This window comes from Coturnix japonica, chromosome 2, assembly GCF_001577835.2.
Source record: "Coturnix japonica isolate 7356 chromosome 2, Coturnix japonica 2.1, whole genome shotgun sequence".
In the NCBI taxonomy this organism is placed as follows: domain Eukaryota; kingdom Metazoa; phylum Chordata; class Aves; order Galliformes; family Phasianidae; genus Coturnix; species Coturnix japonica.
In genome coordinates this window covers 39,422,839-39,435,631 of record NC_029517.1, presented here as the reverse complement: position 1 = coordinate 39,435,631, position 12,793 = coordinate 39,422,839, and the positions used below count along the sequence as shown (strand labels likewise).

Below are 12,793 nucleotides of genomic sequence, written 5' to 3'. Positions count from 1 at the left end.
CTAAAATGTACCCCCAATGTTCATGTTAGAGTTGTTGTATATAGCGTAAAGCAAATGTTTTCACAGCTGTGTATCTTTCTGTTTAAAATGTGCTGTATGCTCATCTAAACAGCGTTATTTCCTCCTGAAGGAATTTGCTTTCAAAGTAAACTTTGTTCTGATCCTATTTATCAAACAGATCCTAAAGACTGAATCTTCTGATGATAATATGATTTCATTTTCCAGGTCTGGCGCATATAGAGAATAAACTTTGCACTCATCATAACTGGGGTGCTGATGTTCTGCATCAGTCCTGGCCCAAAGTAGACCCAGAATACCTTCAACCACCAGATGTAGTGGAGATGTCTGTTCTGGTAAGAGTTTTTCATTTAATTTCAGTTGGGTTAATTAATGCATTGTATGCTCAGAGAAGGTGACAAAATCCCTGCTCTTGTGGAAGTCAGTTCCCTATTTATATGGCTCAGTGAAAGGTGAGATGGGGCAGAAGTTGCAATTAAGCTGTGCTGAGTAATTAAAACGGTTTCCTATATGAAAGACACATAGTATGGCTGGAAGGGAGACAGTCTAAATATAAATCTTTTTCACTGACTGGATATTAGTGCATGTGGAGATTGGACAAGTGCCTCTGTAGGCCACAGAGCAACTGTGGGACTTGGAGTCAGGTGGGTGGGATTCATGGGTTGTGTCTCAGCTCTTCCGTTAGCTGATTCTCAGTCAGCCTGAATTCAGGTCCTCTGTGCTCAGGCATTCTGATAGTCTGCAGACACGTAGCAGTCTTACAAATCAGCAGTGCTCCTGTCTTTTTCATTGCTCACCAGGGAAGTCTTTCATATATCATGCAAACAGTCTCAGCATCAGTGCTTTAAACTTTTTAAGCTTCTGTGTGTGTGTGTGTGTGTGTCTGGATATTCTGTACTTTGAATGAGATGTCTCCAGACGAAGTGACGTTCAGTCATTTAATACTGCATGCTCTGAATGTTTACGTGTATCAGAAACAGAAACAATGAATTCTATTTGATTTTTTTAACTGTTGTATTCTTTTAGCTCATTTGGGTAAAAGAAATAGGCTGTGCAGTTATTTGTGTTTAGCTCTTTTGGCTTTTTTAAGAAGGAGAGAAGTTGGTTAGATTTAGGGGAAGCTGTTTTGCTGTGCATTTCCTTAATCAAAAGTGTCTTTGCAAACAGTTTCATGTCTTGAAACTCTTTCATGTCCAGTCCACTTGAACGGAATGGTTCAGAATGCTGCTAAGAGCGCTAATTTCTCTGATGCTCGATGTGTATCCTTAGCAGCAGCCATAGAAGATTCAATTTACGATGAAGCTATGCATGAGAAATTGTGTAATTATAGGAACTTCTTTGTGTTTAAAGCAAATGTTTTAAAATATATTTTTAAAGTAAAAACTGCAACAGCACGAAGAGAATTCTGACCTGGATGCTTTCAGGACTGTCCAACTGAGCATCAGAAAGGCTAAACTTTACTAATATTTCTCTGCTTACACTGAAACTTTCTTCTCAAAACTAGAAAATGGAAAAATAAAAATCATTTTTGCTTTAAGCAATCATTGTGAAAATTACTTTTGTTTCTTGTCCTCACACACTTCATCAAAGCTATGGCCTCGTGTAGGAGTCCTCTAATAAGGGAATGATCAGCCACTGTGTGCTCAATTCATGGAATATTCTGATGTGCGTAAATACGTTTCCTAAGCCTGAGAAAATAAGTGAATGGAAGAAGAGAGAGACAAGTTTCTCTTACAGACTGAGAATGTTTCTTAAAAATAATGAGTGTGGGAGTGCCTGGCTTGCTACGTTAAGAGCAAGGTAAAAGGGGCATAAAGAGAAGCAGTGACAAACCATCATAAATGTGAATATTTTACCATCATGTGACCACTGCGGACTTTTGTGTGGCTGTAAAACAAATTGCCTTCATTAAAACAAGAAAGTCAAAGTAAGGAGGAACTGGTTAGTTGCAAAAAGACAGTGTCTCTTCACAAGGCTGCACAGACAAGCTGAGTCTTTGGGCCACAACCCTATTCTTCTCAGGATCTCCGACTGCCTCAGGCTGCAATTTGCTTGCTGAGACATGGTTTTATTTCTCTTGACACAAGATGCTTCATTATTTCCTGTCTGTGCTGGAGTTGTCTTTCCATATTTAACCCAAGGCAGCAAAATGAACCAACTCTCCGCACCCTTGACTGGTACAATATAAACTGCATACAAGAATGACATTGAAACTTATCTTAATGGAGATGCACATGTACCTGTTGATCTAAATACTATCTCAAAGTTAAATAATTTTCATTTGCCTGCACTTATATTAAATGCTAACATACACTGTTAATGCTGTGAAAAATCTGACCCAAACACAGAGTCACAACATTTCATCTTGTTAACGCATTTGTAATGTGCCTCACATTGTGTAGCTGGTGCAGAACTGTTCACAGCTGCTGCCTTACAACTGCTTGTTTGAGAACATAAGCTAAATTTGCATCATTCTAGTGCTTCTGAGTGTGAGGAAGGCCTACAACTGCATAGATACTTACTTTCCTTTTTACTTCTCCAAAGGATTGTGAATAAATGGGTCTGTTCTAAAAAAAAAAGAACAAAAAAGCAGAAGGGAAATCAGCAGCTTCCTTTCTGAGCAGAAGAAAAGACTCAACCTCTTTTGAGGTTGCGATTTTATGTGAAAGGTTTCTCGGAGAAATAACGCTGCTAGCACCCTCACTTCTTGAGCTGGCGCTTCTACCTGACGTTAATGAGGGATACGATGCTGACGTAGTGAGATGCAGAGAGCCAGAGATGCATGTCCTGAGGAGAATCTAATGCCTCAACTAGAAGAGTATATGAATAGGGCGCTTGTTACATACAGTGTGAGATCAAACCTGCAGACAGCTTTTTGGTTTTTAGAAACAGCACTGATATATTTATCTCTGCACCGGGATACCTATATTATAATGAAAACCATTCTGCAAATATGTGCTGAAATGAAAACACAACTGCTAGGAGTCATTTATTTGCTGTGTTGACCTAGCCCAGTTGTCTTGTCTGTTGAGAGCAGCACCAGCTTGGCTAGTTGTGCCAATTTTCCCCCGCTAGCATCTGTCCACTGGAACAGTTTGCATCATGGACAAAAGTAATGGCATTTAACTGACCGTGCTTAGTTTTGAAGGACGGACTATCCTAGCAACTTGTTCCCACAGGTCCCACAAGCTCGCTTCATCTTCTCACTAAAGCTTTACCAAGTTTGATTTTGACCATTTTCTTTTTTTCCCATGGATTATTTTTCTTCTCTGAAGTGCCAAGTCAAAAAGAACTACTTGTGTGTGTGTTTTTTTTTTCACAGTAGCTCTAAAAATGAAATGCTCTCATTTTTCAAAGGGTTTATTTCTCAGAAGGTAGCAAAGGCAAAGCTTAACAGACAGACACTCCTTTATGATACCAAGTTATGGATGCAGGAAAGAATAGTTAAAGGTCTACTTACGTTATCACTGCAAATTAATTGTCAAGGCTAGTCAGAAACCAGAAATGACTCATCCCAACTGCATCTGAGGCTTCACCTTGTTCCTTAAAAGGCTGTTTCATCTTCCTCTCTCAGAGAACTGCACAGATTGTTTTGTATTAAATCAAATACAAATCAGGTAACTGAAGTAGGTCACTCTCATTTATGGTATGTTGCATCCACTTATCCTGAACTTAAAAAAAAACAAGCCCTGTGCATTTTTATGTCCAAGCAATACATGTTACTTTTAGGTGACTGAAAAATAGTTACAGTGGTGTCCAGCCAGCAAAGCAGGAGATTCTCAAGCAAGCAAGTAATTTGATTGAACTGGATTTAAAATTTCATATCATTTTATATACTAAAATCGAGGATTAGTGTTATTTATACCAGCCGTTCAGTTCGTTGCCTGTTCAGCCTGTGCGACTATTTTGTTTTCAAGCTTAAAAGATGACCACATTACATAGTCACTTAATGCTTACTATCTTCAAAAACATAACACTTCCTGTGGCTCCTACTTAAATTTTGCTTGAGTATTTTGAGTCAGATTTTTATTCTGTTATGGGCCAGGGGGCCAGGAGGTATGGAAAAACTTATCCTCTGCTTACAGCATTTCATACTGAGGCAAAAGACAGTTTGATCCACTTTTTTTCAGCGCACGTAATGAGATGGACTGCTTTCAGGAGATGAAAGTGTATAAATCAGTCTGGTAACTTCTGTCTTTTCTTGTTCTCATGTTTGTGTTTTCCAGATCAATAACAAAGCCTGCGGCAAAGTTTTTGTGCCTCAGCAAGCAGCCCGCAACTTTGCAGAAGTCCATGAGCTGGTTCTTCAAAGTGAACTTGGAGCCAAGCATCTCCAGGGACGGACCATTAAAAAGGCCTTTCTGTCTCCAAGAACTGCCCTTATCAACTTCTTAGTGCAAGAGTAAGACTTTGCTGGGCTGCGAAAGAGAACTGGAATCTTTCAGGATGAAAGCAATTCAAAACACCAATGATGGCTATTTAAATCTCATATAACGGTGGGGGAGAAATGTTAACAGAATTAGGCTGCTGCTGAATATTTGTTTCAACAAGGAGGAATGTACAGAATTAAAGTTTCTTATCAAGTCATGGTAAGATGCAGTTTGTCCATATTCTCTGGGTGAATGAGAAGGAAGTACAAAAGAACTAAGTAATTGTAATAGAAAGTAAGTGCTATAAAGCATGTGGGTTTTAGGTCAGCCTCAGGAATCTATCCTATTTGAAACCTGGCTTGGACAAATGCAGAGACATAAGTATGATTCCAGAACTAAACAGCTGCCATGAGTGTGTGCTGTACCAGATGTCAGGTGTCAGTCCATCTCTGCTCCACGTGTCTCACGCTTAGATAACCTACCATTAATCAGCACTTTCAGTAACAACGTTTTCTAACAACTTAGTGTTAATTAGCACTGGCTAATGGCTTTATTCATAATAAATAGCCAGAATGGGCTGAGTTGATCTATTTCACATGCATTTCAGTGGCAAGCCAAGAAACCAGTCAGATGATATAGCTGAGCCCTGCCTTAGCCAGGATCCTCCTTACTTGCTAGCATATTTTTGTTGATTCATACATGGGAGAGTCAAATTCCACAATGTGCTGACAATTGTTTCTGCACAGAGCAAATGGAAGTGACTTCCCACTCATGAGCCATCCTAGAGTCTGTGGGGGGAGTTGAGAAAGGGACAAGTCAATGACCAGTAACACAGCGGTAAAGGCAGCCGCTGTGCTTTTTGTTTCCACTGTGCCTAGATCATAAAACTTCAATTAACGTTCACTGGTTTGGGTTTTTTGTTCATTTGTTTGTTTCGGAGGGGTTCTTTAAGTAGAACAATCAGTCACATTTCTAAAAGTCAGATGTCTGTAAAACACAGAGCTTTTCTCATGCCTCATCCCAGCCATATTATTTGCGCACTGTTACTGTTACATCCACATGGAAATGCTTATGGCATTTAACAAGTGCTTGAAGAAGGTTTTCAAAGGAGACAGTTGCAGGGTTCATTGTGTGAGCATGCCTCTTCTTTACAACCATTAAAACAGGCCATTTATGAGCCCTTCTGACACTTAAAGCAGGAGCTAGTCAAATAGAGAGGTCTGTTAACCCTCCAGTCCAACAGCCGTTCAGTGTATCAGACTAAACAAAAACCAACAAAAATATCCCACAAAACAATATTTAAGTCCAATGGATCCTGAGCAAGTAAAGTCAAGATAGATTCTTTGAAGTGTCATCACTAAGAAGTAGCAGAAATCAGTTTGGTTATAAGTTTTGGCAGCAAAGATCTGGCTACGTAATGGAGATTTCAGGCTCAGTGAGCCCAAATGTGCAACAAAGCTTTTGTGACTTCTGCTTCCTTCTGGACCACAGTGGTGCACATTTTTCCTTCATCAGCCCTTTGACACAAGAATGACTAAGAAATAGAATATTTTATAACGAAGATACGGTCTCTGCAGTTTTAAGACTCCCTGAATCTTAGCCACAAAGGAATGCATTCAGACATTTAAACACAGGCCTTTAGTTGGAGTTAAAATAATTTGAATTCCAATGTCTGCCTGACATATATGTTGTTATAAATTGATAAAACTCCTGTTCAGAAGTCCCTGAAAGACTGTGAAAGGGATCTTTTAAAGCAAAGTTTGTAGCCCAAGCACATTCCTGCTTTTTCCATATAAAAGTTTAAGGCTCCCTGTGGAACCATTCAAACAGAGATTTCCTGTGGGGAAAGGTGACATGTTTGGTGTAAACAAAAACCCAACCAAACAACAAAAAACATCGTAATATTTTCAAGGATGAAGAAAGACGCTGTAAGCCCAGCAGCCCTACGGTGCCTTTAAACAAAGGCTGCAGTCACTACGGGGCTGAGCAGCAGACCACAGTGTTTACTGCTGTTAGTACTGGTTATATTTACTCTTGCAGGAGGAAGAAGTGAATGGTAGATGTTACTTTGATCCAGGCAAAAAGAAAAATGCGGAATGGATTCTCGACACTAAAAAAGGGAAAGTAATAAACAGCGTTCACACTTGAAGCGTATGGTCAGATGTCATGCCAGCGTGTTTACAGTAAGGTGAAATTCAGTGTGGTCTAAAGGATACAAAAAGGTTTTGGAAACAAGGAATGTGAGAGATGATGTGGAAGGTCTGACAGAGCCTAATCCCCCAGCAAGTGTGTGTTTGAAGGATGGCAGAGGTGCCAGCTGCAGGGTTTTGTGGTCGTCCTGACACCTGCTGACGTTTTTCATGATGTTGACCTGATCTGAAGCACGACTGCCATTCATCTGACAATAATTGGGACTTACAAGTTTGTTCTGTGCCCAGATTGGGCTGATAGAGGCTGTGGGCTGTTATTAACCCTCTGCAAAATAATTTACACAGATGTCTGCTATTTATTTAACAGTTATTACTTGTGTTATGGTACAGATGTAATTGCGCGCTGAAGGCAGTATAAAACATTGTCCCACACATTGAAATGGATCAGCTGCTGCTGTCATTCCATGAAGAGATGAGCCAAAGGAGATGCAAGAGTCTTGCTAAACCCAGTGGGATGGGCCCAACACAAACTGCTCCAGGAAAGCCAAGGAGCAGGTCCATGACATGGGGGGTATATTTTCAGCATCACATCACTCGCTTTCCATCCCAAAACCGTGATAGGACAGTGCAATGTATTGGAAAACATCACAGCCCAGAAAAATGTGCTCTTAAGCATGAGTGTTCATAGCCATCTCCAGTGACTGAGATGATATTTGCCTCTGCACTGTCCTCGAGAGCTTGCAGACTCAGAGACAAGTGAGCTCTTGTGGAGGTTTTCAGCTGAGTGTTGCTCACACCTGTGAGAGATCACAGGAATCTCATCAAAACGCCTTGCAATACTGAACATGGGGGACTTCTCCTTTGGTGCTCATCTGCCTGCACCATGCCAATTTTGCAGTCCATTTTAGGCCATCTAATTGCTCACACAGCAAAGGAACATGTAAACAGAAAAAGCTGAAGTAGAATCTGTTAAATATCCACGTTCTTTATGCTTGTGCCTGCGACATGTGGGGTGTTAAAGTGCTTTTAAGAGCCTCATCTTCAGTGGAATTCTCAACAGAATCCATATAGTTACATGGACAGGAATGTGTGCCTTTGTGCTTGCTCTCTTGAATTGTTTAAGTCTTAGTTTTGCATGCATGTGGTGCTAATCAGATGCAAACTTGGACCTTCACACCTTGTGCCCCGCTGGGAGCTCACCAGAGGCTCTGTAGCTACACCCTCTGGGCTGGGCACAAGCGAAGAGCCCACAGTCACACCTAGGGCTCTGAACTTCCTTATCTGTCAACAGTTGCTTGCATGCGCCAGAAGTGAGCGTGAAAGGTCCAAGGTTCTCCCAATACACCCACCTTCCCCTGCCAGAAGAAACACAGGCTGCTGAGCAATGGGAGTTGCTCTGCATGGTGCCAGCAGGGTGCTGAATACACACAGTCGGAACAGCTGTAGAGGATCCAAGGCGCACTGCTTTGGAATAATAAACACAGGACAAATAACCAGGGCAGAAAAGGGAGCGATTTAATAACAGCAGCATGACACTGCTGGCACTGCTGGCCTGGTTTTGTTTCGGAAGAAAATTAAAGAGAACTGGTGTAACAGGAAATTATTTGCTGCTACAAAGGGAAATCAACTGGTTTGAAATAGTCAGCGGTATAATTAGCAAATTTTACTAATTGCTGCAAAATAAGATTACAGGCATGCGTTGCTAGGCTGGCTAAGCCAAGAAAGTGCTGTGAAAAAAATGGTAGAAGCTTTCAGAAATGAATATTTTTCTTAAGTACGTCTCCATCCCTGGAGATCCACGTGGCTGGATGGAATAGCGCGGGTGCAATAAAAATATGTTCTTCCCAATTTTCCCATGTGAAAGAGCATCCAAAACCATCTGTTAGTCAGAGGGATCCTTCTAGGACACGCACAGAGGAGCGGCTGGATGCACTGGCTGTATCCACTCAGCCCTGCAAAGCCACGCTCAGCTGATGACTAATGATGGCAGGATGTCGTCGGCGTGCGGTGCTCCTCCAGCCTGGGATTACTAAAGGGCACGCATGCTAGTTGAGCAGGTCACCATGCTGTTTGTGTTAGTGCGCTGATAAAGAGCAGGGAAACAGAGCTGGAAACGTCTCCAAATGAGTGTTTGTTCCGATGGAAGGCTATTTTTAGTAGAAAACAGAAAAAAAAAACCCACCCCAAACTGTTTGATGTAGGGAAGAAGAAAACCAACAAAGCCACCCATGGTATACAGGTGTAACTCTGAAGCCACCAAAAGCAAGCATTTGGCCTGGTGGGCTGAGGGCAAAGGGGGATCACATGCACTGCACACCCTCTGCTCGTGGCATTTGCTTCTGCCTGGGCTCCTGTTGGGTTCTCGGTGATTTCCCAGCACTACTCTCGCTGCTTGAAGCATCTTTACAGCCCCAGAAAGCTGTCCCTAGGCTGCCACTGGCTCTTCTGTGCCATTAGCGTTAATTAAATGGCTCTTAGTGTAATTTACTGCAGAGAGCATGCCCTGTAACAGGCAGTTGTAGTGTAATGGAAGCAAAAAATCAGTCAGGCCCTGTACATGCCCTTGTTCTGAGGACAGGATGCACACACTCAGATGGGCCGCAGCCTCCTCATCCTCCCCCTGTGCTGTGCTGGGGCAGGGGACAGCTTTGTCCCTGTGATGTGATTTCTCCCTTTTTGTTCCACGTGAAAACAGACACACAGGCATTTTCCTTGTCCAGCAGCTGGGCTACACATGGCATAGCAGGACACGGCTCCAGACAGTGGCTGCTCAGGCAGGACACTTCTTCAACAGCCCAAAATTTCACCTGCCCTGCTGTGTCTGTGGAGAAGCACTGCTCACCCCACAGCAGCAGCTCAGCATGAAGGGCCCTGCACCAGCCCATGGGGTGCTGGGGGTGGCATAAGCCCTTCTTGGCCTAAGATCTTTGGGGGTTAAATATGGAGGGAAGAAAGAGGAGGCAGACAGGGCAGGCCTCCCAGAGGAATGCAGGGCCCCCTGGGGCAGCTGTGAGGGGGAACAACGTCTCCAAAAAGCTGCATTCCGGCAGTTTTCAGAAGGTGGAGGATGAGGTTTGGCCTTTTCGCGCTGACAAAGTTCCCGGCAGCAGCCTTCCTGCCCCACGGTCTCCTGGCCTCTCCTCCTCTGCTGCCACCAGCTCTTTCCATCCACCCCCTTCCTCCACTACTCACCCCCTGGAGGAGCCTAAGGCTTTCCACAGGAAAAAGAAGAGGGGAAAAAATTATCTGTTTTCTCTTTCTCTCCAGAAAAGGGCAAACTGCTGTGTTGGAATGGACAGTGCTTCTTCTATCACTATCAAGGCTCAAGGCATACTTGCCCAGCAGCCCTCGGTGTTGTCCTTCCAGCACAACACACCTGACCCAAAGTCCTCCACTGTAGGGAGCCACAGACCCAACACTTGTAAGCCAACAACCTCATCCTTCATGAGGGATAAAGCTGGCTACACCACTGCAAGGAGAGGGAAGCAAATCGTCTGCTGCACAGAAAGACCCCGCCATGCCTGAGCCATTCTCCCATGGCATCCTCCTGACAAAGCTGCCTGCATTCATGCTGCTCTTTCAGGCAGAGGGTGGCTGTGCTGCAAGTGGTCAGCATTATATGGCATGAACAAATACACTGCAATCCATAAGCCTTGCCCATTGGAACCAACGCGGAATAGATGAGCACTGGCTTTTCTTCCAAGGACTGTATTTATAATAAGTCGATTCAAGTAAGCACATACATTTTGGCCTCATACTATCACATCAGTTGTGAACCCCTTCATTCCTTAATAGGCATGAGCTGTAAAGCTCACAGGAACTATGACGAATTGGGCTGGTATCTAATTGCAGCATCAGGGTGTGTGAGGCAGTGTAGCGTTACACCTCCATGCTGACAGCAAGTTCAAGTTAATCGTATGTTCACTTGGGAGTACCCCTAGCCTAAAACCCACTGAGAATAAACAGGAGCACAGAACTTCAGAGGTACTTTGCTGCTTTACACTCACCTAAACCGTGGCACATCAGGCCCTAAAACATTTGCCTGTAAGTTGCTTGGCTGTGATTCCTGTCTGCAGGAGCTCATAACCACAGCGTATGCTCATGCGTACAGAGCCTGGAGCGAGGCCAAGTGCAGCTTCATGGTTCGGTGTCTGAAGGTCTTCAGCAGGGTTTTCCACGTTGTCTGTGCATGCATTGTTCTTCCCACAGCTGATTTTATCCTTTGGCATAGGAAGGAAATGTACTTTGCATGGCTATGAAGGTCAGCGGTGTCAGTGCAGCAGCTCAGCAAGAAGGCTGCTTCCCCTGAGGTGAGGGCTCCTGTGGGCCCAGCACTAAAACATCCCGCAGATGTTAGCTCACAGATAAAACGGAGCAGCAGAAAACGTGTGCACGACCCTTACAAAAGAAAGTCGGAACAAGCCCCGATCTGAGCGAAGTCACAGATTCTTCCTTGCTTTGTTTATGAAAGCTGAAAATACACACTTCTATTCCAAAGTCGGTACTTCCATTCCGTGATACTTCTGTCCCACCAAAGGGTTTGTTTCCTAAAGCTCTCAGGGGCCTCAGCTTGGTCTGCAGAAAAGAAAAAGGCAGGCGTGAGCTGGGTCTGCACCGTGCTGGGTCAGGAGCCTGACTTCACCTGGTGTGCTGCACATCCTTGGGTGAGCAGGAGGGAAGAGGTGCAAGGGCAACGTATGATTGCCTTCTCCATGACTCTTTGCCTGTGCACACAACAAATTCCTCCCAGGAAAAAAGCAGTGGGGTTTATGCTGCCATCCATCTACTCGCTGTCGTGTTTTCTTATTCTCTCAAAGAAATGCAGATCTGCTGTTCAGTACCAATTCCGTTGCTTTATTGTTTTAACATTTAAAACAAAAGTGGTAACACCTGAAGCTGAGCCTGAGCATCTCTCTTCCTTGCCTGGAGCTCAGTGCAGCCAGCATTTTCCTTCCCGGCACAATCACACACCAAGGCTCAGGCTTTAGTTGCTCTATGGGCTTAACCTCATAGCTCCTTGGTTTTGATGGAGTACTCAAGAGTCAGTTACTTCTGTTGTCAGCCTCTGGTGGCTCTAGATGAAACCTGCTCAGCACAGAATACCTGCTGGGGCTGCCATGCCCTCAGCTCCTTATCCCCTGCCCTGTCTGACACAGCACAGCCTAGCAATCCCCGCTCTCAGAGCTGCCCTTACCTGCTTCTGGTCGTGGCCAACACAGTTCACACTTCAGCTGCTGATTTTTCTGCAAAGGGAACACAAAACAGCCCTGCCTGGGGATGCTTCTTCCCTCAGCCTCCTCAGGGCACAGCAAGGCTCAGAGAGGCCAGATAGAGGGGTTGGTTTGACAGAGGGAATTGTTTTCCCCTTGTGCCTCAGTGCTATCCATCACTTAGAAGCTCGGCAGGCAATGAAGGCCTCCTGAGTGATTTACTGCTGCTCCCCAGCCCCACTCTGTGAATCCAATGCTGTCAGCTTGGGCTGCGGTGGCTGTAACAGGTGACACGTTGCTCCCTGGAGGGGCTGCAGCTCACTGTAAGGAGTGTGCCATGTTGGGAGGGGGGGGGGCAAGCTGTCCCTGTTGCTAAGCAGAGTTCTTGCAAGGGAGCTGTTAGAAAGGGAGGGCATTATTTTCTGGTTTCTAACACAGTTTGGTCACAGCCTGATTCACAACACATTCCTTAACATCTGGGCCCTGTCCCGAGTGCTGGGGAAGCGTTACAAGGCTGAGCACACGCACCCCACCCTGCACCTTTCAGTGTATTTACTGAGGGGCACTGCAGCCCTCAGAGTCCAGAGCAGGGATTTGCTCAGTCTTTGGTTGGCCTGTCAGCCGGGGCAGGTCAGGATGGTGCTATGCTCCAATAAATGAGGGCGGCTCAGCCGGTGAGTGCATTCCTGCAGCTCCTGCTCCAGGAATGCAAACTATTTCCCTGGCAGCTCACAGCTCTGCCTTATCCTTGGCACTCACAACTCTGCTTATCGCTGGTGGTTCAGCCCTGGAGGATAGCAGGGCAGCAGGGTGCCGGCAGCTGGGCAGTGCCAAGCAGAGGAGATGAGGGAGCTCCCATCCTTGGAGAACTCCGTAAGTGCCTGGACGGGGCCCTCAACCACTCCAGTGCAGCCGCCCGCTCCCCACGCGCCACCCCACCCCATCCCGGCCGCACCGACGCCCCCGACCCGGCCTCGCCCCGCTCCCTCCGCCAGCATCAACCCCCGCGGGCCCCCAGGGGCCGCAGTGCAACGCGGCGGGACCG

General features: G+C 45.1%; 1 protein-coding gene and 1 long non-coding RNA gene across 7 annotated transcripts in view; one reads left to right on the top strand and one right to left on the bottom strand.

The window, feature by feature from the left end:
- Positions 1-6,432, top strand: part of LARS2 (leucyl-tRNA synthetase 2, mitochondrial) — a 110,824-nt gene extending 104,392 nt beyond the window's left edge. For 5 of the 6 annotated variants that reach the window (XM_032442392.1, XM_032442393.1, XM_032442391.1 and 2 more), the window contains 2 exons: positions 226-353; positions 4,245-4,608. In XM_032442392.1, the coding sequence (XP_032298283.1) occupies positions 226-353; positions 4,245-4,424 (308 nt within the window). In that variant the 3' untranslated portion in view covers positions 4,425-4,608. Of the gene's footprint in view, positions 1-225; positions 354-4,244 lie in introns of all 6 variants that reach the window. The other variant, XM_032442390.1, reaches the window with a different exon arrangement.
- Positions 6,433-8,031: 1,599 nt separating this feature from the next.
- Positions 8,032-12,768, bottom strand: LOC107309394. Its single transcript, XR_001553165.2, has 2 exons — positions 11,733-12,768; positions 8,032-11,113 (listed from the first exon to the last, which is right to left on the bottom strand). It is a non-coding gene; the product is annotated as an uncharacterized LOC107309394 (long non-coding RNA).
- Between the last annotated feature and the right edge of the window lie 25 nt (positions 12,769-12,793).